At 38.5% G+C, this 19,092-nt stretch overlaps 1 protein-coding gene across 1 annotated transcript; it reads right to left on the reverse strand.

Moving 5' to 3' along the window:
* Positions 1-4,355: 4,355 nt before the first annotated feature.
* LOC131304740 (expansin-A10-like) lies at positions 4,356-6,846 on the reverse strand. The gene is made up of 4 exons (XM_058332085.1): positions 6,732-6,846; positions 6,467-6,599; positions 5,818-6,106; positions 4,356-4,919 (listed from the first exon to the last, which is right to left on the reverse strand). The coding sequence occupies exons 2-4, from the start codon at positions 6,591-6,593 to the stop codon at positions 4,613-4,615; spliced, it is 723 nt and encodes a 240-aa protein (XP_058188068.1). The 5' UTR covers positions 6,594-6,599; positions 6,732-6,846; the 3' UTR covers positions 4,356-4,612.
* Positions 6,847-19,092: the final 12,246 nt, after the last annotated feature.

Consider the following 19,092-nt stretch of genomic DNA (forward strand, 5'->3'; position numbering starts at 1 on the left):
AGGGAGATTTAGTGATAGGTCCATTATAGACATTTTATAAGCTCACAAGTCCACCTAATAGTTTTGTAAAGCCACAAGTCCACACAACCTAAACCCTATGATACCCTATGAAAGTGCCTAAAATCCTAAACCCTATGAAAATGCCTAAACCACTAAAACTCTGTAATAGGAAAGTACACCCTACAATCCTATATAAGTGCCTTAATTCTAGAGTACCATAAGCTAGGGTACCATACGTTAGGGTAATTTACCCTATCCTATAATAAAAAAGTGCATTCTAAAATTTTATAAAAGTGTCTAAACCCTAGGGTACTCTACCCTACTCTTGGGTGCCCTAAAATGGACTTTAGACCTTCCAAAATTAATAGATGGACTTATGGGCTTATGAAGTTCACGTATTGGACCTAAGACTAATTTTCTAATCATTTAAAATAAGTCTCAACGTCATACAACTATCGTTTCAGTAATCGAAATCCAAAATCAATATAAGGACATAGTTACTTGGTTTAGAATTTCATCTACAGTCTACACCCTAAGAAAAATGATTAGTTGCCCATAGGAAGGAGAGAATTAGATGAAAGTTGATTGAATCTTGATATTCGAGAACAGCAGCCACAAACTCCTTGCACCTCCACTGCTTCTGTCCCTCGTCCAAAGTCGTGCCTCTGTCCCCCTGCAAGTCTAACCAAAGCATGAATTCACACTGGCACAATGATATCCCAATCAACAATGAAAATACAAACGGAAGACTTACTTCAGTAAGTCAGACAATGTGGCAACTTAGAACAAACACAATCATTTCTTGAAATTGTGAGATGAACTTTGTTTTCGATTAGTAATTTCGAGGATAGAAGAAGTGGATTGTGTAGTCAACAAGACGTGGAGGTGATCCCGAACATATGTATTTCCCTTATATTTAACGCTCGATTAATTCGTAGGATAAGCATATCATAAGGTAAATTTTGTACTACATAACAACTAGATGATAGAACGATGAAGAATGGATTTAAATCTTCGCTTTTTGGCTATGCGCCAAACAAGCAGAAGAAAGGATACAAAGAAAGCCACACGAGTGATGTTACTGGGGCACAATGTCTTGCCACAAGTACATCAGGAAGGAGAATTTGTTTAAGTGAAAATAGAAGCCCATGGCCCAAACTTGTTTGGATGACCCTTTCTAGATCGGCTGGGCCCTCTAACTTTTCTTAAGAGGGCAGTTTATTGGGCCTTAAGACATGACCTAATCCATTCAGTTTCCCGGTAGGCATCTTCTTAACTTTTCTTAACAGGGCAGTTTGTTTGCATTAGTAGTGTGATTACAATGTGGGGTTAGATAAGCGAGCGGTTGGAAACTTGGACTTGGTTGGCGTCCAGGTTCAAAGCTCTATAGCCCTTTATCTAGGCAAAATATACTTCTAATATTACACACACATGATGAGACCTTAGCTTCGATTCCAACATATTTGCAGTAGCATACCCTACGGCCTTGTTCAGTTGAGGTATTTTGGATTTATATTCTAATTATTACCCTATTTTCCTCCAATCATTACTCTCATTTCTCTCTCTATCTCTCTCCAGTCGTTACCCCATTTCCAATCATCACTTTATTTCTCTCTATACTCATTACCTATAAATCTAAATCCAAATCTAAAATCCCAAAACGAACAAGCCCGTAATCTTGGTGTGGTGTGACGGGGATATACTCTCTGGCGGAAGTGACGAGGTATCATATCTGCACTTTTATTTTGTTAAATTTCGTGGGCTCAAGGCTTGAGGCAAAAACTGTTGAAAATGTAAACCTAGCCCATCAGTTCATGGAGCTAAAGGCCCAAAATACTTTCTTGTTGCAAGAGTTTCAGAGGCTTAAATATATATACTAATATGAAAACAATCAGTTTACGAACTTTGAAATTTAGTTCTGAAACAAAGGTGTTTGAATAACTATTTCTATCAAGTTTGATTCATAACAACATACGACGATTAATGCATTCATACTTTGGACACGTTGATTGACAAGATTAATACTTGAGGAATACAAAATTGCACTGGATATACAACCTCACCAGATTAACAGTGATCGTGTTAATAGTATCAAAATCTCATTCTATTGTACATCAAAAAATTTGGAAGATACAATTATAGATTATCAAATTCCTTTCTCTTTCATTCTAGTTGAATTCATGTCTAAAATCAAAATGTTTTTAGTTCAATCTGCTACCAATCTATTCTTTTTCCATACTTATTCTATTATAGTTAATTAATGTAATCAGTTATATTGTTGTTGATATTGTAAAGAATTGAGATTAATTGGGAGTAGCTTAATGATGCTGGAACATGTACTTGTTTTGAGTGCATATTTATTTTCTATCGACATCTATGGATTGATCACGAGTCAAAATATGGTTGGAGCCCATATGTGTCATGAATGAAGCTTATATCAATTTTGTAATGTTTGGTGTTTTTTTTAATAACCGTCAATGAAAAGGAGAATATACCAAGCATTTCAATTCGGATCATAATACCAAATTATTACGAATAACCATATAGTTCAGTCCGATACTTCATATCCATCCAACAAAGACCATGTTGGTTTATTAAAAACCGAAAAATGAGAGAGATGGATAAAAAAAATAAGAATAATAATTAAAATTTTTTTTATTAAAAATCGTACGCAGATGAAGAATTAAATTCAAAATCCCAAATTCAACATCTCGGTGTCCTGGTCATAAGACTAGGAACCAAACAGAAAAGTCCACTTTCCTTTGCAGTCTCTTTCCCTCGCATGCTTGATGCTTGTCAGTGACAGCCATTTTCCACTTTCCTTGGCATTCTCTCAGAGAATTTTGAAAGCCAAATATTGATACGTGTGCTGCCGGGGGCGTTCCTGCAAAGTGGTGCCAAGCAGTTGATTCAATCGTTTATTTCAAAACGTATGACTTTGATTGAATCTAAATGCATATAAATTTGAGCCGTCGATTATCCAGGTGAGTGGCCGAATCGCCCGTTTTGCACCCGTTTTACAGTGGTGCTTGACAGCATCCCCATCCCTCTAATAGAAGTCCTCAAGTCCAAGTCCATCTTTCATTGGATGATAAGGCGGTGTCAGCGGAGTACATTAACAACCAAATTGGTTCAACTGCCCGGATTTTGCTCGTTTGATTCTTGACATTTTGTGACACAGTTCGATATTTTTGACCACTCAAAAAACAAGAAAAATATTACTACAAGATGAATGGCGGACAGCTTAGTTAGGAAACGTGTTAAAGGGTTCCGCGAACATCCTATACCACTCCACACCACACTAGTAATCCCAAGGGTGTACTTTCTCCGTCTCAAAATATTTGTCTACTTTTAAATTTTAATTATTAAAATGGAAAATGATTACCCTCTGGCATGAAATGAGAATGCATAGTAATTACACTTGAAAGTCCAATTAACTTAAAATTGGACAAATAGTTTGAAACATGTTAAAATCAAAATTGAGACTAATAAATTTGGACGGAAAGAGTACATTCATACCTATACATTGTGGCATGGGGCAACTCGAGGTAACCCTTGTATCAGTCCTCCTCACTGCTGTTCCACAGCAAAAACCCTTAGTAGCACTAAGTGGTTGAATTACGTAAATCTAGAGCTTTATGTGTAATTGTTTTGATTCGTTCTTTATTTTCATTTTTTTGCATTTGTGTTTTAATAAGCTTTTGCATTTTTTCAAAATGTGGATACAATCGTTTTTATTGTTTTTGGTATTTTTCCAACCGCAAGACGAATACGATCGGATCGCGTACTTATTTAATGTCCGACTAATTTACCTTTTTTCTAGATGATTCATTTCCAGAAACCTACAAAAGGGTGGGCCACAACAACAACAATATGGCAGGTGTGCTGCGAATATGAACCCTTTATCTTCCTACAGGTGTGATGCATTTTTTCATGTATCCACGGACTCTATGACCCTATTCACCTATTCGGTTTGAATTTTGAGAGAGGTTTTAAATTTATTAGACATAATGAGCAAAGATTTTAAGTACCCCAAACGAACAAATCCTGAATGTTTTACCCGCCGACAATGGGTTATAAAACAAAAATGCACGGCAATCAAACTTGGAAAATCTGCACTCGGACGGCGCTCATAGATTTTAACCATTGACAAGTCGTGGTCAACGAAAAATTATTGAGTGTCTCTGCAAAATAATTCGTTCTTTTATGCACGTTCTCATTGGCCAGGAGAACAAAGCGTACAACTAGTTTAATACAGTAGTAATTTTCTTAACAAATTTTCATGAGATTCATGAGAGAGAGAGAGAGAGAGAGAGAGAGAGAGAGAGAGGGAGAGAGGGAGAGGCACCAAAACGTAGGACAAATGTAGGCCATATTCACCTAATGCTGATTACAATTACTCATTTATTAAGCCAAACAGAGCGTTTCAAGAACTTCCATAGTCCAAAGACTCCAAACTCTTAATACTAGTATACATTTAATAAAATCATAGAGCTAGAAACCTCTCTCTCTCTCTCTCTCTCTCTCTCATAGTCACTTATGAAAAGGGTGATTCTAAAATATATTCCCTTTCCACACTATAGCGATCAAAGGGGAAGTTGAATAAAATGTTCTACCGGAATTGCCCTCCGGAATATGTCTGCCCAAAGGACCAACCACCAGGGGCAACATTGTAAGAGACCAAACTGCGGCCGTTGCTTGTGGTCACCTTGAAAGAGAGGCTTTGGCCATTGAGGTAAGAATTGCTCTGCCAATTCTGCCCCCAGTTCCTTGACATGGACTGCCAGGGAGATCTTGAGCCCTTGATTGCCACAGAATGCACATCACCAGCTCCACCAACATTAGTTATTAGGACAAGGTTGAAGTAGGAGTGACCGTTGATTGTGAATCTAATGCCTCCCCTTCTCCTGCAGGGTACCCTATAGAGCACATGCAGAACAACGACCTTAATCACATGCAGAGGCGGGCTACGTGTCACATTGATGTGGAATTATGCACCAACCGTATTTAGATAGAAACAAAAAGAGTACATCCAAAACGATGAGTTCACGTCTTCTGCACCAACTTATTTTCATCCATTGAATCATGTGAAAATCTTAAAATCTCGTAGATTATCGTTTGATCCAATGGCTAACAATAGCGGTACATTGGTATATAGACATTGTTAGGTACAAAGGATTTGAGTGGTAAAATGATGTGCAGGTCAATTGCACTTATTATACTCGACCAAGTTGATTATAGTGATGACATAAAGTCTTCAGTACTTTTATGCAAAATGTAGAACCTACAAAGCATAATTTATCCAGAAATGTAGCAACATTTTGCACATTTTTTTATACACACTCCATTTTATAACCACACTCCATTTTTGTCTCTTGTGATGTGAATTTATAAAATTAACCTTTCATTTGTATACTCTTTTAACATTTGGAATGGGAACATTGTAAATTCACATTGCAAAAAGACAAAAAAATAAAAAATAAAAATTGTAGTCACTATCTTTTTATATCCGGAAAACAATACAGTTTTAAAGTTAGTGATTTACAGACTCCTTTCATTTGTAACCACACTATTTTTGTTTGTTTTTTTAATGTCATTGTACATGTGCACTTACAAAATTAGTCTCTCATATGTATATAGTTTATTTATATACGAAACATCAATATCGTAAATTCACATGCAGGAGGACAAGTCCGCTAGTGGGGCCCACTTAAAGCCAGAACAAACCCCAAAGTCTCCGGTCTCGGCCACTAGGGCAACCGATCGGGATTTCTTTGTAGCAACATTACCAGCAAATTAGGGTAATCGACGACATACCTTCTGAAAGCCACAGGGACAATCCCAGCTCTGTACTGAGCAATGTGGAGGAAGACAGGCTGGGAGAGATCAAAATGGAGGTTTGGAGGGTCACACCAACCCCCCGGTGGGCAGAAATTCGTGGCCGTGACGGTGATCGTGCCGGGGAGGCACCACTTTGGATCATTCACACACTTGATCTCATAACAGGCCCCACAGCTCAACCCATTCTCAAACATAGCAGTGCTCAGTGCTGCTGTGTTTGTTCCATACCCCTGGCTGTACAAATTCCCGTACCCACAAGCACCCCCTGCACAACAATAAATTGAATGTGTCAATAAACAGATAAACAGAAAAATGGAACCTTGATTTCAGTGTTTTTGAGCAAAGTGCCCAAGAAGTAGTAGTGAATAGTTTCAAAACACGTTTGGATGGTTCGGATCGCCGATGGGGTACTACCCACATGTGTGTGGTACCCTTTCGGCACCCAAAAATGTCTCCATTGTAACACCATTCTGACAAAAAGTTTGAGAAATTGGGTGAGAATGATGTTTTGCCATGCATACATGCGGCATAACACCTGAGTTTAAAAAAACGGGATTAGTCGAGATGCAGGTAAGTTGTTTTGGACACTTGAGTTTTCGAAAGAACGTATGGTCGTGTAACATACCCATCGTGCCAGAAGCATCACCTCCCCCGTAGAAAGTGGCATGAGCATTGGACCAACCCCAATAATACCCGTCAACAGATAAGACCATTGAGAGGAATCCTGCTAACATGATCCCAATAAGAGCCATTTTTCCCTGCACAAAACAGGACTTAATTTGCTAAGCAGTTCTTGAAATTGTATGAGGAACTTGAAAAATGGAATTGCAAATGCCAAAAAAAAAGAAGAAGAGAGATTGAAAAGAGAAAGTTGAGGAAAAAGGAGTTACAAATTTAAGAAGATTGGCAGGGCTGGAAAGGAAAGGTGAGGAATTGGAGAGGTGTTTTGAGGGGGAATAAATAGAGGGGGAGTTGAGGGTTGTGGGACTTTAGTATCAACATCAGCTGACAATCTGACTTGTTGCTGCCTATTTTGCTTGGGACCATAACAACTGTTCCTTTTTTTTCTTTTCTTTTTTAATTTCATAAGCAGGTGTTCGGCCCTGGTTCATACACACCTCGACTAAACAAACCTTCAATGGAAAATTTCGGTTGGTGCCTAGCGGTGAAAATCAAAGTTGTAAGAGTTTGAAAAAGTTAGGGTGGCTTTGGATTAGGGCTCGGTCTTTTTTGGTTGTTTTTTTTATTATTAATTTTTACTAGATTTGGATCAAATTTTTACACCTTATTGTTCGTCAGGCATCGAAAAAATATGAAAATATTGACCGGAGTTGACAAAAATTCTTATAAAACGACGAAAAAGACACATAAAATCAGTACTCGGATGTGGTGCTAAAAAAAAAACCTAAAAGACCATGCCAAAAAGTAGGAAAAAAGTTACGGCACGGGCGTGAATCTTTTACTCAGCTGGAGTATGTTTTGTAAGGAAAAGTACTATTTAATGCACATGATAATAATTGCACGGGGTTGAAATTGGACGTGGGTTTTGTACTACAAGAAGACAGCAAGCCGCGTTGTATTAAATAAAGTGGAATCTGGGAAAATGAAATCTGTTCAATCGGAGGAGTGGGGCAGAGTGAGCTCTGGCTCTGGCTCTGGTTCTGGTTCTGGTTCTTGCTCTGGGTGTGGCCAAGTTTTTTCCTCTTACTCTAATTAGCACCGGATGTTGACAACGACCATAATATAGTTGCTGCTGCTGTTACTGTGGGTTAAAATACAAAATGGGAACCAGCTTTTCAGTTGGTTCAGGTCCAGTCCACTCCCTCTACCATCCAGACTTAAGAGGTGTTTGGGAGCCAACTTTTTAGCTTTTTATTTTCAGCTTTTTGGCTTTTTGACTTTTTGAATTATAATCAGAATGTATTTTAAATCTAGTAGAGTGTTTGGATGATATGTACAGAATGCATTTTACAACCGGGGTAGTGTTTGAGAGATATTGAATGAAAATGAATTATGAGTTGATTTTTTACTATGTTGCCCCTACCCATGTCATAAAACTACTGTTAATTAAAAATCACCCCTCTCTCTTTTTCTCTCTACAAATCGGAGAACCCATCTTCTCCCCCTTTGAAATTTGACTTCAAGAACCAAATGGTTAGGGTTATTTGTCAATACAAAGTCTGGTCCACGAGCACCTGGTATGTTCCTCGCATTTCTTTGAGATCTGACTTCCAGAATCAAATGGTTAGGGAGAACCCATCTTCTATTTTGCCGTAAAATCTCAAACCCATCTTTTATTTTGACGAACTGAAATCAAATCTCAAACCCATCTCAAACCGACGAATTGAAATCAAATCTCAAACCCATCTTCTATTTTGCCGTTGAGTTCGATGTTGCTGTCATTGTCGTGGAGTTCGATTTTGCCGTCGTCGTGGAGATCAAGTAGTGGAGTTCAATTTTGCTGTAATTGTTGTCGGAGAGTTGGAGTGGGGTTTCTTGACTGGTGAGAGGATAACATTCATGGAAGGGGTTTTGGGGGATTATGGTGAAACTAAGAGGGTATGGTGGTCTTTTCGTGTACCTTTTGAACAAGAATGGGAAACCGAAAATGAGAAAAGCTCCTCCAAACCTCTTTTTCACTTCTCTTCTCCATTCTTCAAATCTCAAAATCCATTTTCATGGAATGAGTTCTCTGCTTTTCAGCCAAACAACCAAAATGGAAAAAGGGGAAACAGAAAATGCAAAAATGAGCCTCCCAAACACCCCCTTAGGATTGTCCACTTATCCGACCCGAAAAACAAGCCTAATGGACGGTTATGATTATCCTTTTCGGTCAGGTCGGATCCTTTTCGGATTTTGCAAATTGTCGGTCGTGTGTCAGGTGTACCATATGTCATCGGTCGGCTTGGGTCAATCCGAGAAATTATATAGTTCATCCGACACTCGATCGACAATTTGCAAAATCTTTTATTTTGTGGGCATATATCGGGCTCCTAAATAGGAATTGAAATCTTTTCATTTTGTAGAGTTCGTCGAGAAGTTCGACCATAGGAAAATTCATGTTTATCAGACATCGATCAATGCCTTATTGGAACCCCGTATTTTTGCTAATGCAGGGCGTCCCGGGCAGCTTTTGTACACCTCGAACACAACCCTGTAGCCCCTCCCGTAGCTTTTTTCGCGCTTACACGTGAGGTAAGGTGGCTCCATGAATTGCTAGTAAGAAGAATCGTACAGAGACTAGATAGCGAAGTTCCAAGCCAATACCACCAGGCCAAGTCTTTCTGGTTCGGAATCCGTTTTTAGTGGGAGTAAAAGCGTAATTGGACGGGAGTACACGTACATTCGTATAATTTTGAGCAAAACTCTATTAATGGCTCGCTTGTAAACTTCTATAAATTTGAGTAAAAGCTATATTAATAGAGGAAACAAAAATTCACAGAGCTTTCCGCGAATAGTCGTTTACCGAGGTGAATCTCAAGCATCCAAGGTGTTTTGGACAGTTCAGAATCTAATGAAACTTTTTCGGAGAAGAGTTGAACTTTTTCGGCCCTGAAAAGTTTCATTTAAATCAGGACCGTCTAAAGCCGAAATGGACAGCCGAGATCGCGCGGCTCCATGAACAGCTTGTTTACGCCAGCTCCGTGAATAAGTGGATCTCATATTTAATATTGGGGCCCTGTAAATTCGAGTAAAAAGATGATCAGTAAACGCAATCTAATAGAGATTTCAGTCAATGGATGAAGAAAGTTTTAAAGGTTTTTTTTTACTCAAGTTGGAGCTTGACTACAGAAAGGAGATGCTTCTCCCATCAAAGAAATGATCTCAATACGATCTATAAAGTTTTCCAAGAATTGATCTCAATAACCTCCGAAGTTGATATCAGCACTCACGTATAAACTTTGCGACCATGCGCGAGTCTTGTATTTTTAATGATCGGTCGGACAAATTTCAACAACTCCAAAGACATCGGTGGTACCATCGAAGAATTGATCTCAATGTGACCTAAAGTTGTCAAAGACTCGAGAATTGATCTCAATATAAGTGATATAACCTCCGAAGTTGATATCAACACTTATGTACGCATTTTGTAACCACGCGCGTGTCATGTATTTTTAATGATCGATCGGACAAATTTTAACAACTCCAAAGATATCGGTGGTAGAAAATCATACATTTCACTTTTTTAAATATCTCATGTGTCTGGGCCATGCGACTCAGGATGTCTTGAGCCACAATTTCTAATTAAAAGTAAAATAATTTGGAGGCTATTTGGGAGCTGGATTGTCCATTCCCATTATCCATTTTCCCAGTTTTTGTGTTTGGGAGCCCAATGGTGATAATGTATTCTCTCACAAACCATTTTCAAAACTGCACGTTCGGGGCACGATTTGAGAATATCCACGGACAAGCTTTTCCTTTCTCATTTTGGATTATCAATTTCTGGTAGGAATAAAAAGACTTAACTACCCCTGACCTTTTACCATAATTTTGAAATTGCCCTATTGCGGCCCATTTTTAAAACATTAGCAACTTGTCAGTCGTAGCACCTATTTTTCAAACAAACTCCATGGAGTATTAGCTATCTTCGTACAAGGAATTTAATGCATTTACCAAACAACATGTTGAAAAAACCTTGATTAGAGTATCCGCAACGTTAATAATCAAAACCAATAACCAAAATATATTACGTCACCATTTGATTATTCATTTATGGAAAAGGCTACGATATACACCCTTTATTTGGGTGTGTATCATATGCACTTCCCAAAATATTATGAATTATAGAGAAAATGTTACGAATCGTATTGTTAAAAAGTTACGAATCGTATAAAGGTTATGAGATACACCAAAATGTTATGAATCATAATGAAAATATTACGAATCGTACTGCTAAAAAGTTACGAAACACTCTAAAACGTTATGAATGAACCACAAAATAGGTGCATATGGTACATCCTTTTAAGGGGTGTGTATTGTAGACTTTCCCTCCATTTAGTCCATAATCAAACTTAACAATCTCTAACTCCACATTTATTATTTTTGCATCTCTAACCAAAAAAAATCCCACAATACACAATGCACATTTGTCCAATCGCAAACGAGTTCCAATCACGCATCCGACCGCAACAAATTATTCGTCTTGTCCAATGTGGGGTATTTTTGATTTATTGAGTTTGGTTATTGAGTTTTGGTTATTGATAAAAGTTGTTAAGTTTGATTATGGAATGGATGGAGTTTAGTTATTTGCTAAAAGACTTGAAACTTTGCTTATTACAATGTGAGGGAGTATTTTTTGAGCATTATTGTTAAATTTGTTTATCCACACAAATTTATTTATTGTACTGTGGATATGCTCTTATGAACACATGATATTGAGCAAAGTTTTGTTGAGAAATAAATACCAATATCAAATGGAAAAAATCCTGCTTATTTTGCGGCAGGTTTTAAGGGAGTCGGACCGACTGAAGTGACCTCTATATTTCCGATTAGATTCTCTTTTAAACTTGCAATAAAGGCCATTTAAGAGATGCATGATTTCTCCTAACAAACCATCTAATCATCATTTGTAATCTTCCCCGGCCGTCTTGGTGCGAGACTTAGAAGTTTGCTCTTTCTTAAATTTTACGTTCGATTCACCTTACCTGAAGCTCTTAGAGCCACCTCACCCCCGCACGTAAGTGCGTAAAAAGGCTAAAAAGGCTGCGGGAAGAGCTGTAGCTGGGGATAATTCTAAGTATGCGCAAACTGGCCGAGAACACCCTCCTTTACCAGAAACATAAATCTTCTCTCAAGCCATCATTGATTAGCACTAAGATCGTCCTAAGATCTATCTAGAAAATGAAGCCCAATTCCTAAGTTTCATTAGGAAAATGATGGGACTCGGGAGGAAGAAAAAAGGGATATGATAATTAATGTTGTTTGACCCTTAAGTGTCATCACCTTTTTAGCTTATTATGACAGTTGGAAATTTTTGAAATCGTTAATTAAGCTTCAATAGCAGTTTAATTAATTAGATTACATTTCTTGCTAATAAATCAACCTATCAAACTAGATGCCGTTCACATTATCAGCTTAATATTAATTCCCTCTTTGTGTCTTCAAAAGCTTGTTTAAATTTTAATTGTTCAATGATCACATATTTACCTAAATTTTGTCAAGACTAAAGTTGAAAAAATTCGTATAAGACGACGATAAAGACCAAAAAATTGAATCTTTTTTTTTACTTTTTAGATTTTTTCGTCGTCTTGTATGAGCTTTTTTTTTATATTTTTTTTATAACTTTGGTCTATCTTTTTATACCTTTCAACTCTTTTCGTTGTCACGAAAAGTATGATGCAAAATTTTGACCCGAATCTTGTAAACATTGAGAAATTTTTTTTATCAAAAAGACCATGCCAAAAGCTCTAGAAAAATGGGGCGAATTTCACTCGTGAAAAGTTAGACAGATGAAGATTCTAATTACCCGCTAAATTTGAGAAGTAAAAACAATGGGAGGAAACCACGGAACTAGGGATGGCGGCAATGGCCATTTCAGCCAATCCAACCCAATCTGCTTCGATCTCCATCCCAATTGGGCAGGGGATACAGAGATTTTTTCGGAGACTGAATAAGATTCGGGGATGGTTTTTTTTTTAAAAATTGGGAATCAGGTAGGGGTAGATGTGTCTATCCCCGCCCCGTAGCCACCCCATCCCGCTCCCCGCCCCAAATCCCCGTTGGATGTTTTTTATCTACCAATATTAAATTTATTAGTAGTATATTACTTTTTTACATATATATACTATTTACTCTTTTAGCCTAAATTTTTTTTTTTTTTGAAAGTTTCTTTTAGCTAGTTGACTAGGGTTTCACCTTTCACGTTCAAGAGAAGAGCTGAACTTGGTTCGTTAGCTGTTTTGCAGTTTTGGAACCAACACAAAAACAAATAGTAGTAGTTCAATTTTGTTTTGTTTTTGTTTTTTTTGTTGCCATATTTTATAGTCAATGGGGGTTGGTTGGAAGTTAATCAACAAAGGAATCAGAGACTATCCATTGTCCTGAGACCCCAAACCGTGCCACCGTGCCCCTTGTAGACCGAGGCTGGAAGGGGGACAAGAACCTACCACTAGTTCAGGCTAGCTTCAAATTTGATTTGGTGCAAGAGCAAGATTTGAGTAGTTAAATCATTACCCTACACAACCTATTGTTTAAGGCATGTTACAAGAAAAATCTTGTGTCGAAGGTTTCAATTATCAAACCATTCAGAAAGGAAAATAATTTTGGCACTCAAATTTTTTTATGATGGCACTCAAAAATTTGTCTTTTAATGTGCCTTGCTATGTATAATTTTTACGCTAAAAGACAAGTTTTTGAGTGCTATCATAAAAAAATAGAGTGCCAAAATCATTTAATTGGTACGTTTCTCTACCGTTTGATTAGCTCATATTCATAGTCGTTCAATTTAGATACTAAAGATCTGATTTTTGCACTCTTTTTTTTTTTTATTAATATTGGACCTCTTTTTTGGTCCTTGTTCCTATGAGTTTGTACTGGTCTAAGCCAGTACGTACTTCATTTTGTCCAAAGTACTTCAATACATTATGTATGTTCAAGTTGCTTCTCTTTTTTTTATCAGATCTACATTTATGAATAGAAAAGATCCTTATATATGATCAGCTCTAATTGTGTTCGGAGGAGTACTTATTGTTTATCGTTGGTTGGCCATGGTGCACAGGTGTAATGCGATCTCAACCGTCCAAAAGTGTTATAGATGGTTCAGATTTTAAAAAACTTTTCCGGAAAAAAATTCATTTTAATCCGGACCATTGATTACCAAGATGGACGGTCCAAATAGTGCAGAACACAGCCCCCACTTCCGCAAAATAACTAGGGGACCTGCGAGGCGAACTCCAAGTGTGTTTGTTCCCCTCCACTATTGACTCACTCTATACTCGAAATCACCTCTCTATGTGAGAAAGCGAATCTATGAAACGGTAGTAGTGTAAATTCAAATAAAGAAAAAAGAAAGAAAGATTGTGCACGTTAAAAAAAGGAGTGCATAAATCACTCTCATCCATACATAAAAGGAATCTATTATTCAATTTTAGGTAATTTTTCGATGAGATTTTTCATCTATAGAGAATGTAAGTTTCCTCTTTGACCTCTTGTTATTCGAAAGTCCAAACATAAGTTGTTTGGAGCAAAAAAATAAAAATAAAAATCATGGTTTTTAAAGCAGAACGAATAATTTTTCCTTGTGGGGGTTGTCAAGAAGTCACTCTCATTTGTAGGGGGTTATTCCTTGCAGCGCAAAGTGGGGATAATAACTAGCCTCACGGTGCACCAACCGGATAACCTATCTTCTTGATCTGGGATGACAAATTTTATTTTATTTTTTCATTTTTTCATTTTTTTTGGGGTTAAAAAGGAACTTCACTTAAAAGAGTACATCTCTAGGGTACTTTGCCGCCATAGCATCCTCATGTAGTAAGTTAACAGTTCATATATAATGGAATACAAAGATAAAGACGGAAATCTCCTACTGAAATTGAAGTGTCATTCGCTAAAGTGTCGACACATTTTTTGTTTCCCTCCCGGTAGATGCGCTTGAAGGGTTAAGCTTTCAAATCACCAAATCATCTTGTTAGGAACCAGCAATCATAAATGATCGATGTTGCTAAATGACTTGATGATCAGAGTCTCTCTCTTCATCTCTCACTCTCTCTCTCTCTCTCTCTCTCACTTCCTTTTTTTTTCACGTGACATGTGAAAGTGACATGTGAAATAGACTATTAAACATATCTAATCAGGAACCATTACTCTCGCACCACATAGTCATCTGCAAGAAACTTCACCGAACCTATTCAAGGCCTCAATTAGATCTAGCCATATCATTAACCATTGAAATCAACCATCGGTGGTCTCGCTTGTCAAGTACGAATACCCTTAAACATATCTATCCTGCACGTGCTTGTTGGGTTTCCAGCGTGCATGAAGTTGTATATGGAAAACGACCTGACCTTTGCTCTAATTCTAAACAGAGTTTTACACTTCATAAAACAGTGTCAGCTGCCCAACACGCCTCTGTTTCTTAGATGGGTCATTAAATGCCACCGAAGTGTATGCCCCTTTATTAAACATCAATAACAAGGCTGTAATTATCTCTCTCGAATTAAGATTTTCCCGTGTCGTGTGACGTAAAATAGGATTCGCCACGGTTTTACCTGACGATCTTCTCGTGCGACTGTAAAACGAGATTCGCCGTGATTTTACTTGACGATTTCAAGTCGTTCGTTTTGCAGGTTTTAAATGTGTTTTTAAACATTTGATGCAACAAAAAACGGGTTGATTGAATCGCATTGATCATAGGAGGAACGGACAAGTCACTGTCTAACAGTCCATTTTCTTTCTGATGATTATGTTTTGTCTAGGTGAATACTAATGTCCGATCAATCTAAATTTTTTTTAGCAGATTGAGAACACACATAGAGTTTTACAAATGAACAACTCGGATCATCAAGTGAAAGCCGTGGTGGGTCCCATTTTACATTACACATGCAATAATTGCAGATCCACGCTCGTTGTCTCTCCACTATGGGATTAATTAGAAAGTGTGTGGGATCACTGGCTGTACTTTCTCAGAGTTCAATCTCCAAGCATTTCCAAAGCAGAAGTGGTACACATACACTATATAGTTACGCTAAATTTTACGTGAGGTCCACTCTGGATCCCACAAAAGTCCAACCCATCTTTAGAATTTATCGTCCCGAGTAAAACTGTAACCCGTTCTGTTCTTGTTGTGATTGGTTTTTAGCCCCATCCAATTTCCATGTGGTTTGGTTACCAACCAGCATCCAATTAAGGAACCATTCCCTCGGTTGGGCTCGACGTTTATGTGGAAGTCGTTGCGAGGTTAAATCACCAGTTAGCTGGACCCTGTAATAAGCTATAAATACGAGAAACATCAAGGGGACATGTGTGATGTATAGCGTTATGTAGGTAGGCACAAGGAAAGTAGAGGTAGCTATTTATGGACCCTCCTAAGTGCCAAGCCAGAGAGAGAGAGAGAGAGAGAGAGAGGGGAATCCAGGCTTTAGCCAGCTTTAAACCACTTCTCTCAATAGTAGGGGTGCAATTTGGAAAGAATAATTATTTTTTTTGGTGCGTCGGAAATTCTTTGGAAAGAAGAATTACCCCTCCCATACACATTTCCTTTTTCCTTGTAGATTTGTCCTTCGTTTACCGGCGGGTGGTAGTTCATGTTGCCCAAGAGGCAGCCGGGTTGAAACCCTCCCCTCCCGCTAATCTTGAGTTCAAGTCAACTTATGACCAAATGGTTGGATTGTGGAGGCCTCATTGGCCGCTTACTTTTCGGTGGGGTTCTGGTGATGGACCAATATTTTCTTCCCCGGCCGTGTTAGTTATGGCTCAAATCCAGACATTTCAGGATGGGTGGGTTTCCTAATGCTCAAGTGGAGTCAACTACGCCAATTGCCCTTGCCCTCTTTTTTGTCTAGCAAATTAAAAAAATGATTTGTCCTTCGTAGTGATAAAAATCGAAGTCAAAAGATAAATCATATTTTCTATATAGTCAATAAAAAATTGGTTGATCTTTTAGCAAAATAAATCCCCCACTTTTTAAAGGAAAAAAACAGATTCTGGAGCACCACCGTCCTTGCACGGTTGCACCACGAAGGACGGAACTAGGATTTCGATAAGAGTGGCACCAATTGAATTCGAGGAAGGAAAATGCTAATCTTTGTCCATTAGGCGGAGAAAAATGAGTAGAAAGTGTATCGATATCCAAAAAAAAAATGTGTTAATGTCTATAAAATGCGTATTGATATCTTGTCATTATATACTTATTATCCCCGCATAGTGGGCAGAGGTTAAAGCAAGACCATTCAAGGAAATCATTACAGCTCACTTTCTTCCTTGACAGACGACTCGAAGAGGGGAGCTGCTGCATTCTGCTGCCGCGACAGCCACTGTCACTACCGTTGCCGCTATCACCATCATTTTGAAGATGGAAATCAAACAGAAAAAAATCACTTTTTCACGAAAAGTGGTTATTCTTCTCTGAAACAAATAGTATTGTGGATACATTACAAAGGAAAGGCAACGGCAGAATCCGAAAATAGATTTGCATCAATGCACAGCTTTTGGTTTGAAGACAAAAACTTTCTCAATTATTCTTCCAAACAAGGACAACTTGGGTAAAGAGAAACTCAGGGTGTATCATTATCAACTTTGTTTTGGTAAGTTCAAAATTATAGATATATACCGTATGGAATTGGGTCCCCTCCGGTCCTAAATTTGGATTAGACGGAAGCGTCCAAATTTGAAACATCTATTATTACAATTAAAGTAGCAAATTCGAGCAAATCCAGGCAGTCAATTGTTACCAATAAGAGTTTCTAAGTATATCCGAACCATTCATTGTAGCAATGACGGTCCCGTCCAATTCAGAACTTGTACGGGAGAGAATCCGTATCCATACTGCATCTCAGGCCTTTCATTTGGGTACACAATCTATTACCTGACCTACCACACACTCACATGGTGATCACATGGCTACAGTCCCAAGAAAGACCACCCAAAACCCTACTGCACTAGCCACCAATCCATGTCTCATGTACAACATGTGGGCCAATCACCCACCACTGAGTTCTCAATTCGGGATCTTGAGTACAGAGCTGATGGGGACCTATTCAGATTTACATCCCATTTTGGATCCTTTTTTACTCTAGAGGGCCTTTTGGGCCTTGTTTTCCAATGATTTTTAATCTGCTTGTGTCGGTGGGCATTGAACAGAGCTGAGGATATGATGAAAGGAAACCAAAAAAAAAACATACTTCATAAGTGTCAGAACCATAAAATTCAGTTTTTTTTTTTTTTGACTTTTTCTAAGATGCACGAAGAACCAGCTGGGACAAATTAAATCATTGACCAAACATCCTTAGTAGAATCAATCCTATGAATCAGGGCAAAAATTGCCCATGCAGCAAGAAGGGGTTAAAAAAAACCGGCCAAGCATGCTTCATAGCATCTCCTCTCCTTGCCCTTTCCCCTTCCCAAATTTGGGTCAAATTTTGAGGAAAAACTCATTTTGGGTAGGAGCATCTCCAATGACAAAACCCTATTTTGACCCAAATTTATCATTTTTTTAAATACTCAGCGGCATGTAAATAAGACAAGAGAATCCTCAAATCAGCAGCTCTGGCAAAGCTTTGAACGTTTCACATGGAGGTTGGAAGAGATGAGGTGGAAATCGTTGGGGCTGTTTTTCAAGGAGTTCCAGCAGAGGGAGATGTCAGCGCCGTTGAGCTTGAGAGCATCGTGGAGCAAATCAAAGAGCTCGGGCGGGACTAGGTTTCATGGCATAAACATACAGTGAGGTGTGGGTGTGAATCTGTATCTACAGTTAGAGTTGGAGTTGGAGAGAGAGAGAGAGAGGCGAAAAAATGAGTGTGAGTCTGATTTGTCAGATTTTGGGGAGGAAAATGGGTAAATGGGTAAGACCCAAAAATGGAGAAAGGTTTGGGTCATGATTGGAGAGGGTGTGAATCTGTATCTACAGTTACAGTTGGAGTTGGAGTTAGAGAGAGAGAGAGAGAGGCGGAAAAATGAGTATGAGTCTGATTTGTCTGATTTTGGGGAGGAAAATGGGTAAATGGGTAAGACCCAAAAATGGAGAAAGGTTTGGGTCATGATTGGAGATGGGTTTTTAATGAGGGCTGTGCTAGGGACAAAGAAAATTGGCAAAGAAAGACCCTTAAAGTGTATACGAACGGCTCAGATTCACTGCACAGTGAATTTGAGCCGTTTATGTACACTTTAAGGGTCTTTTCATTACCCATTTTCTTTGCACTTTGCATTTCTCTTTTATTGATTTTACCCAAATTTTGGATTTGGGTCTTAAAATGAGTAAAGGCCGGAGATGCTCTAACTCAGTTGAACAACTAACCAGGAAAACTCGGACCCGGGAACCCTGCCGAGCGGCACCCCTGCCGAGCGGGTGCCGAGCGGCCAATCTGGCCATTCATTTCGGAATCAACGGCCCGGAACGAAACAACTTTTTCCTTTTCCTTTTTTTTTTTTTTAAATCCGTTCGATACCTTTACATCTGGGCCGTCCAAAACACTTTTGGACGGCCGAGATGTGCTCGGCACCCCTACCTGGCAGGGTCTCCAGGTCCGGAAAACTCATAGCCACCGTCGAGCTATGTTACATGAACGTGTGTCCGGTACGGCTATGTATGTATGGGTC

This window comes from Rhododendron vialii, chromosome 10a (genome assembly GCF_030253575.1).
Source record: "Rhododendron vialii isolate Sample 1 chromosome 10a, ASM3025357v1".
Classification (NCBI taxonomy): Eukaryota; Viridiplantae; Streptophyta; class Magnoliopsida; order Ericales; family Ericaceae; genus Rhododendron; species Rhododendron vialii.

Coding starts and splice junctions, on each gene's coding strand:
- LOC131304740 (XM_058332085.1), bottom strand. CDS start 6,593: ATGGCTCTTATTGGGATCATGTTAGCAGGATTCCTCTCAATGGTCTTA. Junction 6,107..6,466: donor TGATGCTTCTGGCACGATGG/GTATGTTACACG, acceptor ATTGTTGTGCAG/GGGGTGCTTGTGGGTACGGG. Junction 4,920..5,817: donor GTCCCTGTGGCTTTCAGAAG/GTATGTCGTCGA, acceptor TGTGCTCTATAG/GGTACCCTGCAGGAGAAGGG.